Source organism: Numenius arquata, chromosome 12 (assembly GCF_964106895.1).
Source record: "Numenius arquata chromosome 12, bNumArq3.hap1.1, whole genome shotgun sequence".
In the NCBI taxonomy this organism is placed as follows: Eukaryota; Metazoa; Chordata; class Aves; order Charadriiformes; family Scolopacidae; genus Numenius; species Numenius arquata.
The window spans coordinates 44422528-44434928 of record NC_133587.1 but is presented as its reverse complement, the minus strand read 5'-3'; the positions used below and the strand labels follow the sequence as shown (position 1 = coordinate 44434928).

At 45.2% G+C, this 12401-nt stretch overlaps 1 protein-coding gene across 1 annotated transcript in view; it reads left to right on the top strand.

Annotated features, from left to right (window-relative positions):
* The window catches only part of SMARCC1 (SWI/SNF related BAF chromatin remodeling complex subunit C1), an 84191-nt gene that overhangs the window by 39397 nt on the left and 32393 nt on the right, over positions 1-12401 (top strand). Inside the window, exons 17-21 of the mRNA XM_074156881.1 lie at positions 226-379; positions 677-790; positions 2331-2390; positions 6069-6327; positions 7282-7443. Coding sequence (XP_074012982.1) covers positions 226-379; positions 677-790; positions 2331-2390; positions 6069-6327; positions 7282-7443 — 749 coding nt within the window. The remainder of the gene's footprint in view (positions 1-225; positions 380-676; positions 791-2330; positions 2391-6068; positions 6328-7281; positions 7444-12401) is intronic.

Genomic DNA, 12401 nt, shown 5'->3' with positions numbered 1-12401 from the left:
AAAATATCATGTTTTTGTTGACTGCACTTCGGCGTGTTGCATAAAAGGCTGCACAAAGCTCGTGCTGTGTGATTTGTATCACTATTTGTGATTATTGAAGGATTATAGAAGATTCTGGATCTTGGTTTGATCCAGAAACACAAACTTCTTCCTTTGCTGTCTCCTCTCTGCCATGGCAAGCACCAGCAAGGCTTTAGTTCTTAAGATTTTTAATTTGTTTCCTAGAGTACATGCTTTCCTGGAGCAGTGGGGTCTCATTAACTACCAAGTGGACCCAGAAAGCCGCCCCATGGCCATGGGGCCTCCTCCTACTCCCCACTTCAATGTGTTGGCTGACACCCCCTCCGGACTTATGCCTCTCCACATCCGCACTCCGCAGGTGAGCCCCGTGAGTCGCTCCAAGGGGTTTTTGCCTTCGCTCCAGCCAGTGTACAAATAATTTGTGTGTGATTTGCTGAAATGTTCACTTTTGTGTCCATCTGGGTCGAGAATTCCAGGGAGTTGGACTCTCCAAAACAAATCTTTTAGTATTTTAATGTTATGTAAAGTCTTCTCTCTAGACTCATGTTCAAGTTACTTTTTTCCAGTCCGTGTTCTGTTTAAAATTAGTCTGAAAACCTTAAATAACTCTTAATTCCTGCCCCTCTCACCTTTCTCTTGTCATGTTTCTTCACAGGTTCCAGCTGCTCAGCAGATGCTGAGTTTTCCTGAGAAAAACAAAGAGAAACCAACTGATCTGCAGAACTTTGGGCTTCGCACAGACATTTACTCAAAGAAGACGTTAGCAAAGGCAAGTGTGTTGGCATTTTGTCCCCTGGGCCTTGTATTAAGGGTTTATTCCTCAAGTGTCCTCCACTAGGTGACATCGAGACGATTTATGTTACTCTTAAATTCCTGGTTTAGATCCTTCTGTCGCGGTGTAGGACACTGAGATACGTGGTTGTGTTGGATGTTTTGAGTTTGTAGAAGTAAAGGCATGTACTTGTCCCAAAATAGTCAATAACTCTCAGTCTTCAAACACGGAAATATGTATTTCACACAAACGGTTCAAAATCAACACACCCTCCGATAATTCAACAGGGAAACGGAGATCTTTCAGCAGGGTCTTTAACTGTCCTGTTTTCCAAGTCTGAGCAGGGTTTTCCAGACTGAGAGAACTAGAAAGGGGCTTGATTGCAAAAGGTCTCACCAAACCTTTGCAGGGGATGTTTTAGCCCTTTCACTGCAATATATTGTATTGGATGGTTAAAATTTTAGGATATCATTGTAATAATGTTGATAATTTCATAACTTCTTGCCTTTAACTCCTGCTGCCTGATACCTATGTGTGTTCCTGATGGTGCTGGGAGCTGTTGCAGGAATATCATGTTATTAGTTCTGTGTAACTGGTTTCTGAACTACAGTGTTTATTGGCCCAAGAGATCGTAACTATTCAAAAAAAACCCGAGAAAATCAAACCACAAGAGATCAGGATTTGAAGCCTGATTCCTTATCGCATATCATGGGGTGACTTTTCCACTTAGTTTAGGGAGGTGTAAATATTCACCAAATTCGTGAATCTTTTACTGGTTCTGGACTCTGCTTCTGTTCACGAGCATCTGTAGCGATGAACTTGAGCAGATTTGTTTGCAGGAGTTGATTTCCCTTTTTGTTTTATGTGTGGCAATAGCTCTTTTGGCTGTTTGAGAACTGACCAGCTGCTGGATGACTCACTTTGGTTAACGTTCTCTGTGGGTTAATGATCTGCTTGAAATGCATCTTGAGATGATTTCCTTCTCCTAAACACCCTTTTCCTTTTGGTGTGGTCTTGTACAGAGACATCCCATCGAGAGAAGGTTCTTTCATGAGCAGGTGACAAGCGGCTTTTGGCTTTATTTGACGTGTGATGGATATGGGTGTCTGCAGTCACAGAAGGGGAAGCTTTCACCCAAAGTTTTGTAACTTTTAGGAAATTTCAGGAGTTACCCACCGGCTGTAGATTTAGGAGCAGCAACCCCTGGAGCCAAGTGATGGCTAAATATGCAGATTATCTTGCTGTAATTACTCTGTCTTTTCAGATAACTCATCACACTCGTAAAAATTTATTATTTTACCAAGTTACTGATGAACTTTTAGACAGAGGAACTGATTTTTGGCCCAGCCTGCACCTTCCGCAGTCCAGCCCTTCTGCCTCGGAAGCAGAGCTTTAATGGGGGCTAAAGTTACATTGACATAAGTCCTGTTCCCTTGTTTGAGTGGATTAAGTAACATTTTCCTTCTTAATGTTTTCTTCTAAGATGTTCTGTGCAAAAAGACCTGTATTTCAGTATTTTCCCCCCCATCTTTTGCAGAGTAAAGGTGCAAGTGCTGGAAGAGAATGGACGGAACAAGAGACGTTGCTGCTATTAGAAGTAAGTCCATGGAGGGTGGGGGCCAGGAAACTAAAATATGTAGGATATCACCTGCTTTAAAAATGTATAGGTTAATAATTACTTCGAGGTGGAGTTGACAAGTTGACAAGTGCATGATTTTACAGAAACTGGGAGAGCAAAGCAGAGTTTGTGGTGGGAAGCGATCCCTTGAGAGCCAACTGGTGAAGCTGGAGGAGGGAGTGGTTGAGTATCGGTGTGTCCACAGCTTTTCAACTGGTTAAAATTCACAGGTCTCCCTCCAAACCATATCTTTTTATTTGACCATCATGGCTACGAGAACGTTAGTACTAAAAAGAGATGGTGGTGACATCTGGGTACTCGAGGGGCTTCATCTACTTCAAGGTTCAGTTCTGACTTGTGTCTGCAAACCAGAAATTAAGCGTTTTAAGAACATTTCCATAAACTCAAGAACAGATCTTGCAGCACAGAGAGATATTTTCATAATAACAGTATGAAATAAATGCCCTTCAAGTATGAATATTTTGAAATTCTGATAAATTTAAAGGTTCCTGGCTCTGCCACAGCACGTTAAGGGAAACAGCTAATTTTTGAAGTTGAATTAGTTAAGAAACGGAGGGGTCTGCTTCCTGTCTCCTGCCACCCAGAAGGGAAGCTCTTTATTTAATAGCTCTTTAATCCCATACATCTCATTCCTGTTGCCACGTAGCTGCACTTGATGTGTTCCTTAAGCTTTGTCCCGAAGTCTACGAGAAATATATACAAGATGACTCAAATCACATCGGTGCTGTGAAAAAATGAGGTCAGGGAACTGTTGGCATGCTAGAATCCAGTCTTTGTCCCCAGATTGCTCAGTCTGATGCTCTTGAAGCACAGGGGATTGTCAGGTCTCTCGGAGTTCCGGTCTGGGATGGAAACCATGGCAGGAGGTGCCCTGCAGAAGGATGTTCCAGTCTTCCACGCTCGCATAGGGGCAGCGTTGTTTTTCGGAAGAAGAATCTTGGTGGCCTGAAATAATTAATGTGCTGCCACTTCCTATAAAGAAATTATCATCTACTTAGTTTTCTTCTCCAGGAGCATTTTCTTGATGTAGAGGTTGGGTGGTTGGCTTTTTTCATATATGCATTTTTTTTCTTTTGTATAATTCAAGGTTCTGGTCTAAGAATTCAAGCTTGGAAGGGTGTGTGTTTGTTTTTACTTGCGGAGAGCTTAAACCAGGCTGCAATTCCATTATTGTTCTGCCTTTTTTTGTCTTTCCATGTGTCAGTAAACCCATTGAAAAGTGAATTTCATAAGGAAAAGCGCGGACAATGGGGCCTGGCGGGGCTTGATGGGGCTGATCAACACTCAGCTTCTGTGTGTGGCTTCTCTTCTGAGCTGCCCAAAGCGCCTCAGCAGCAGCACACTTTGATTCAGCCTTCACGGATATGGAAGGGTGTTCATCAAATAACCAAAATAGATATATATATTTTTTTTAATATTAGGTTGGTACACGCTGTTTAGCCTCTATTTTTATATTGGCACATGGAAAAATTTGCTTATGGGGTGAAAACAGCAAAGATGTCTTTCACACCATTCCTGTATGGAAAACCAAGACTAATATCTTGATACTCTGGCTTTTTTTCTTACTAGTTTTAATATTTAAAATTCATTCTTTTGTACGTTTGTAGCTTGTGGTCACACACAGCAAGTAGTAGCCTAACAAAATAATCCAGATGACACGTTCTTCTTCGTTTTTAAAAAACAAACCCCAAACCCCCCTAAGTCTTGAGATTGCAGTTTTATTTAATGCGAGTTTAAATTAATAATGTTTTTGTTCTTCATTCTTCATGGATTTAAGCTATGAATAAATCAGTAAAGAGTATATCAGTTCAAGCATAAGTAATTCAGCTATAACGAGCCAGCTCAGTCCAATTAAATCCTCAGGGTAGCTTTGGGCAAATATATATGCAGTGAAGTTCCAAAGAATAAATCTTATCTAAAATAATTATTGTCCTTCCGCTTGTTGACTGAATGAATTGGGGGGAGGAAATAGCGTTTCCCTCCCAGAATCATCTTTCCCTGCCACACTGCTTCTCCCTGTCTCCACGGAGCACTATTCTTGCATAGTTAAGTGCATTTTCAGCTATTTATAGTAAGGACGGCTATTGTGAGAGCTAGTTTGTCTGGCAGAAAAATAAAGAGCAATGAAGGAGAATGAGCAAAAAAAATAAAAGAAAAAAATGCCTCTCTGTGCCCACGAAGAAGCAAAGCTGATCTAATGTGATAGGGTGATTAAAAATGGATGTAGGGTGACACATTACAGCACCGAGATGGCGTTAGGGAAAGGGAAGTGAAGGTTGAATGTTGAATAAATCCTTCCCCATGAGTATGACCTAGTGAACGGAGCGGTTCCTCGTTGCTGTAGACACTCGGGTGAGACAGGAGAGGGGTTCATAAGGAGTTGGAGACCGTTGATTCCTTTGGTATGGACCAGGCTGGCCAGTGTAGTCCCATCTTTATTCATTCCCAAACTGACTTGCTCTTTCTATCAAGCTTTCAAAGCCCTTTGTGTTGTCCAGCTCCTGGTCTTGAACAGTTCCTGGAATGTTCTTCCCATCCAGTGAAGCTCTGCTGGAGCTCGGCGTTCCCGTAGCCTGGTGCTTTCCCAGCTAAGCATTTTCTTTCCAGAAAAAAAATAAATGCATGCTTGTTAAGGGATGATATTCTATTAGGCTCCCACTTTGATTCTTTTACTAATTTGGTAGTTTTTAAAAAAAAAAAAATAAAAAATAAAAAACAAAAAACAACTAGATCAGAGACTGTTGGACTCAATGGTCTTAAAGGTCTTTTCCCACCTAAAGGATTCTGTGATTCTCTTCTGTGGCTTCAGTAGCTCATTGTCATTCCATCATTTTGTTCAGACTTTTCCTAAGTAACTTTAAAAGTGACCGAAATTTAGAATTAAATAATCTTTGATTTAATCTGGAAGTTCTTAGTTTGTCTGGTGGTTCATCTACATCATAATGTAGATAATTAACCCGAATGCTTAATTAAAATCTGACTGATTAACGGCTGCTGGAGATCTGATCTCTTCTGGCTTCATGATAGAGAATATTTTCCTTCTTTTTTTTTTTTTTTTTCCCTTGTTTTGTTGCTCCTTGTTTTCGTAACATCTGTTGGATCTACAGACTGGACTTCTACTATCGTGGGTAGTATAAATAAAAGTGTGTGAAATAAAGACTGTTTCTGCCCCAAAGAGCTTAGTGTGTTAAGACATAAATGAGAGAACACGAGAGTTGCCCTCAGGGGGAGTAGTTGTGGGAATTCAAAGAATTGGTGAGACTTGGTAGAATAAACAAACTTATTTCTCTGTAAAGCTGTTCATGGGAAAACGAAATGGGGAAACACTAACTATGCAAATATTACTCGTAAATCCCAAATCTTCTGACAGTTTTTTGATACAGTAACAGCATAAAACTCACGTGACGATCCCCGCAGTTTAAATTTAACTGATGCCCCAGTGAGATGTTCATATTTCTTCTGCAGAGTAATTTTGCTACCAGAGAAAATACGATGTTAAATAGTTGCCTGATCCCGATTTATTGTTCCATCACCAAAAATAACTAGCACTGAAACCCTTTTTTTGCCTAAAGTAAGGTGGTTTTGTTTTTTCCCCAGAGCAGGCAATGTGAATACGATGCTTTCTGTTTTTTGTAGGCTCTGGAGATGTACAAAGATGACTGGAACAAGGTCTCGGAGCATGTCGGGAGTCGTACACAGGATGAGTGCATTCTCCATTTCCTGAGGCTCCCCATCGAAGATCCCTACCTGGAGAACTCGGACGCGTCCCTGGGCCCGTTGGCGTATCAGCCCGTCCCTTTCAGCCAGTCCGGCAACCCCGTCATGAGCACCGTCGCCTTCCTGGCCTCCGTGGTGGACCCCCGGGTGGCATCCGCTGCGGCCAAGGCTGCCTTAGGTACGGGTTGGCCCCAGCAAGGGCTTTCACTTTGTCTCCACAACTTATTCTGCTCTAAAAATTGACCGTTTCTAGAGTTTCTTAAGGATGAGTTGTTGTAATAACAATTTTACATGTATATAGAAAGGAGATCTACTGATACCCAGTTTGGTGCTCTGTTGTTGCTGAAACTACCAATTTACAAGCGGGTTAGAATAGTTCTTGAAGGCCACTGAATGTCTAAAAATGGCTTGTCTTCCTCTCTTGTGCTCACCGACTAGTGATAGCGTTTGTGGGCACCACCTCGTAGTTGGTGTCACTGTGGCCACTGACATTAGTAAATCATAGAATCGTAGAGTGGTTCGGGTTGGAAGGGACCTTAAAGCCCCCCCAGTGCCACCCCCTGCCCTGGGCAGGGACACCTCCCACCAGAGCAGGTTGCTCCAGGCCCCCTCCAACCTGGCCTTGAACCCCTCCAGGGATGGGGCAGCCACAGCTTCTCTGGGCAACCTGGGCCAGGCTCTCACCACCCTCACAGCAAAGAAGTTCTTCCCCACATCTCAGCTCAATCTCCCCTCTTTCAGTTTAAAGCCATTACCCCTCACCCTGTCACTACATGGGTAGATGCACAGTGATAAACTTGTATTTTTCCTGTTTTACTTGTGTGTGAAATTCTCTACCACATTATGTGTCCTGTAAAAAACTTGGTGAAATAGTTCCTTTTGCTTTTTTCCCTATTTTTGCACATGAAAGACAATTTATATAATTGGGAAGAGACTCTTTCCTACCTCTCTCTTTCCTGAGAGAGAAAATTCACTACCTAATGTGAAAAGAAGGAACTTAAATATTTGAGCATTCATTTTATCATGAGATGTACCTACACATTGATCAGAGAAAATAATCACTTTTAATTTGCCATAAAAAAACCTCACAATAGAACATTTTCCATGTGATTTTTTTTCTTTTTTTTAACAGAGGAGTTTTCTCGCGTCAGAGAAGAGGTTCCGCTGGAGCTGGTTGAAGCTCACGTAAAGAAAGTACAGGAAGCAGCGAGAGCCTCTGGGAAGGTGGATCCTACGTATGGGCTGGAGAGCAGCTGCATTGCCGGGACGGGCCCAGACGAGCCGGAGAAAATCGGTAGGTTGTCCATCAAAAGGCAGGAATTTCTGCAGAGGAGGTTTCTTGGGCCTTTTCTTCTGCCTCATAATAAACCATGAGTTCGAGACGGGAATCGCAGGTAAGGAGAGCGTGACAGAGCATTCCGTTTCTGCTTGCTGCAGGGTCATTAATGCTTGGTACTGAGTTAACGAACTTAGGACTGGCTTTAGTTTTAGCAATTTTTCTTTCTCGGACTAAAGGGAAATGCTGTTACTCGGGAGCCGTAGGGTTGAGGTGGCAAAAAATGCCAGGGTGGAACATTTCGCTCCAGTTGTGTGGGTATGAGAGTAGTTGAAGGATGCTGCCTTTTAGCGCTGGGGTTAGGATAAAGCACACTGTGTTTTATCAGCTCTTGGTGCTCCAGTTGAGTTTTATAAAGTTACATCACGCCTTTTGGTGACCAGTTTTCCTGTAAGTCTTGGTGGCAAGCGAGGAACTTAGTGAATGGTGAACTGGTACACAGTAACGCCACAGTTCCTGCCTCCGGTTGTTGTACGTTACACTACGAAGCCCTTGTTTTAGAGTGTAGTTTCAACTGAGCTGTTTCCAGGCACATTCAGCAGATACTTGTGCAAAGTCCGTTTTCTGGAACTATGGCAGTTGCAAAATGTTTATGAATTACTCTGGAAAGTAAAACTTACAGGGAGTGATAACTCCCTGTAAAGAGAAATCACTCTGTAACCCCTTTGTGTTTTTAACACTAATTTAGCTCTCCTTGGACAGTAAAACGAGCAGACACACCTTTTGCTACGTACCCGCTGACTTACCCTTTCACCTCTTGAGCCTGGCACAGATCGACCAGCTTTTCTGTAAATCTTTTATTTTTCTCTGTGGTGGTGTTGGCTGCTGTGTTGGTCAGCTTATCACAAATCATTTTACAGAACCCCAGAATGCTATGGGGTTGGAAGGGACCTCTGGAGATCATCTCCTCCAACATCCTCCCAAAGCAGGTCCACCCAGAGCAGGTCCCACAGGAACGTGTCCAGGCGGGTTTGGAATGTCTCCAGAGAAGGAGACTCCACCACCTCTCTGGGCAGCCTCTTCCAGGGCTCTGCCACCCTCACAGCAAAGAAGTTCCTCCTCATGTTTAGATGGAACTTCTTATGTCCCAGTTTGTGCCCATTCCCTCTTGTCCTGTCCCTGGGCACCACTGAAAAAAGACTGGCCCCATCCTCCTGACACCCACCCTTTGAGTATTTCTAGGCGTTGACCAGATCCCCCCTCAGTCTTCTCTTCTCCAGACTAAAGAGACCCAGGTCCCTCAGCCTTTCCTCATCAGAGAGATGCTCCAGGCCCCTCATCATCTTTGTAGCCCTTTGCTGGACCCTCTCCAGCAGTTCCCTGTCCTTCTGCAACCGGGGGGCCCAGAACTGGACACAGTGCTCCAGAACTTTCTGGGTCTTTGCTTCCTTTTTCTGCATTCTCCAAGTGCAGTCTCTGCTGTAGTACTTGAAGGACCTCTAACACATCTGCTGCTTTGAGTCTTAGTTTTCAGTCCTACACCGGTGGAAGTCGCCCATCGCTATGTCCTTGGTGATATCGCTCGTCCGTAGGTTAGCGCTTTCTCTGGGAGAATTTGCACACAAGTTACAAACAGATATTTTTTTTAAGTGCTCGTCCCTCAATATGGGGAGAGCCGATGACCGTAATGTGATTATTTCTCAACGAGCTGCGTGGTAAGTTCTGGAAGTAATACTGTCCTGTTAGAGTTAATGCGATTTGTATCGGGCTGTGACTAATGGTGTAAATTAGGACAACAGCAGATGGTTCCCCCTGGGGGAGCCGCTCAGCAAGAGTGAACTGGGTCACTCCGCAATCTGTGGTGCCTTCCACCTCCAAAACGGCTTTGCGCTGGGGGGCACGGGGGAACCCGGAGCTCACGCGGGCAGAGGTGTGCTCAGTACGTGGGAAGTACAGCGTCGGGGGGGGGGCTACTGCTGAAAGGAGGTGTGCTTTCACATGGACCTGGAGTTTTATATCTAAATGTTGCTACAGAGAACTAAAAAAATATCTACTTAAGGTTCCTTACAATAATTAAAGTTCATCGGTTGTTATATTTCAGAAATAAAATTATAGCCTCACTCCACAATAATTTAAAAACTCTTAATACTGGTGAATTATAAGCAACAGGGAACGCAAAATGGGGAAATAAGCTCCTGCAATCTGTCCCATCTTACCTTAATATCCAAGAATCTCCTCTTTTAAGTCTTCGTTGTTAGTTTTTTCTAAAACCTGATGATGGTTCCTTTTAAATTGCTATAGAATCATAGAATGGTTCAGGTTGGAAGGAGACCTTAGTAACCATCCAGTGCCACCCCCTGCCCTGGGCAGGGACACCTCCCACCAGACCAGGTTGCTCCAAGCCCTGTCCAACCTGGCCTTGAACCCCTCCAGGGATGGGGCAGCCACAGCTTCTCTGGGCAACCTGGGCCAGGCTCTCACCACCCTCACAGCAAAGAAGTTCTTCCCCAGATCTCAGCTCAATCTCCCCTCTTTCAGTGTCAAACCCTTCCCCCTCGTCCTCTGGCTCCCTTTCCTGATGCAGAGTCCCTCCCCAGCTTTCCTGGAGCCCCTTGAGGGACTGGAAGGGGCTCTAAGGTCTTTGTTGGTGGTCCTGGAGCTGGAGGCTGCACTGTGGGGGGGTCTCCCCAGAGCGGAGCAGAGGGGCTGAATCCCCCCCTCACCCTGCTGCCCATGCTGCTGGGGATGCAGCCCAGGATGGGGTTGGCTTTCTGGGCTGCCAGTGCCTGTTAGAATCATAGAATGGTTAGAGTTGGAAGGGACCTTAAAGATCATCGAGTTCCAACCCCCTGCCATGGGCAGGGACACCTCCACTAGAGCAGGTTGCTCAAAGCCCCATCCAGCCTGGCCTTAAACACTTTCAGGGATGGGGCATCCACAGCTTCCCTGGGCAACCTGTTCCAGTGCTTCACTACCCTTACAGTAAAGAATTTCCTCCTAATATCTAGTCTAAATCTCCTCTCTTCCAAGGGGAGATTTACACCAACAGTTGCCAACTCATGTCGAGCTTCTCATCCACCAAAACTGCCAAGTCCTTCTCCTCAGGGCTGCTCTCCATCCATTCTCCACCCAACCTGTATTTGTGCCTGGGGTTGCCGTGACCCAGGTGCAGGACTGTGCACTTGGCTTGGTTGAACTTCATGAGGTTTCCACAGGGCCACCTCTCCAGCCTGTCCAGGTCCCTCTGCATGGCATCGTTTCCCTCCAGTGTGTTGACCGTGCCACAAAGCTTGGTGTTGACAGCAAACTGGCTGAGGTTGCAGTCAATGTAGGGCTTCAGTAGAGTTAAGCAGAGACTCAGGTGGTTCAGATGGCGTGGTCAGCGTGGTAGAGATCGGCTTTGGCTTTCCAAAGAGTGACTGAAGGTTGAAGAGGAGGATGGGTGAAGATGCTCTGTGTCTGTTTTACTAAAAATGAATTGAGGAGAGGAACTGAGGGATCCCAGCTCTTCTGGCTGGTGCTTAAGCTGCAGAGAAGGGAGATCCTGGGGTACTTAGTAGCTTCAATTAAGCCTTCACTGAGTCTGTGTGCTTTCTTAATGGCTTTCCAAGGTGATTAACTACAGTGAGTGCATATGTGTGTGCTGCACAAGGAGTCTCTGAAGTGCCCCTTCTGGAGGCAGTTACTTGTGCGTTTTAGGACTTATTCTAACAAGTATTTCACTGCAAGTGTTTCCTTTGGCACAATGTATCATGGAATCCCAGAATGATATGGGGTTGGAAGGGACCTCTGGAGATCATCTCCTCCAACCCCCTGCCAGAGCAGGTCCCACAGAAGCGTGTCCAGGCGGGTTTGGAATGTCTCCAGAGAAGGAGACTCCACCACCTCTCTGGGCAGCCTCTTCCAGGGCTCTGCCACCCTCACAGCAAAGAAGTTCCTCCTCACGTTTACATGGAACTTCTTATGTTCCAGTTTGTGCCCGTTCCCTCTTGTCCTGTCCCTGGGCACCACTGAGAAAAGACTGGCCCCATCCTCCTGACACCCACCCTTTGAGTATTTCTAGGTGTTGATAGATCCCCCCTCAGTCTTCTCTTCTCCAGACTAAAGAGACCCAAGTCCCTCAGCCTTTCCTCATCAGAGAGATGCTCCAGGCCCCTCATCATCTTTGTAGCCCTTTGCTGGACCCTCTCCAGCAGTTCCCTGTCCTTCTGCAACTGGGGAGCCCAGGACCCCCAGTATGGGTGCGTCAAGCTGTAGCTCATCTGTGACAGCGAGCACTGAGGGAACAGGGCTCTGATTGACTGTCTCCCCTACAACTGTAAGCCGTTTAAGTGGATGATTAAAATTAACATTTTATGGATTATTTGATATCGTTCTCAAATACACATACTAGAAAACCACGCACAAGGATACCTACGCAGGAGAAGTTATTTGACTTCGTTTTTGGCAGGATGGTTTCTCTCGTGGTCTCCAGGATGTGCTTTAACTCAGAAATATCACAACCGTTGTAAAATGAGCGGCCTCGGAGCGCTCTGTGTGTGTGCAGGTGCCCCTCAGCTGGTTCTGTGCCGCTGGAGGGTCGAGTCCGTTGATCCCTCCTCGCACAAGAGCTGCAGCTCCTGTCAACTCTCCAAAACCTTCTCCGTGGAAGCCACCGGGTCATTGTGCTGAGCCCACGAGCTGCGGGAAGCAGAGGCAGAGGGAGCTCTGGAGGCTGTGGAGTCCCGACTTGCTGTGGAAAATGTAAATTCTGGTTTCGATAATAGCAGAATTATCATATTCAGACCCAGGATTTTTCCGGAGCTGTAGTATAATTCCTCTCAATTAAATACTAATATTCAAGCCTGACTTTTGACAGGTTGGGTGTGTTGCCTGAGTAAAAACAAAGGAGACTGGGATGTCTTGAGGGCATCTTTAAACTCTTTGCCGAGCTGAAGCTCGCGTTGGTGATTCCGTGTGTTTAGAGGTGGGTTTTG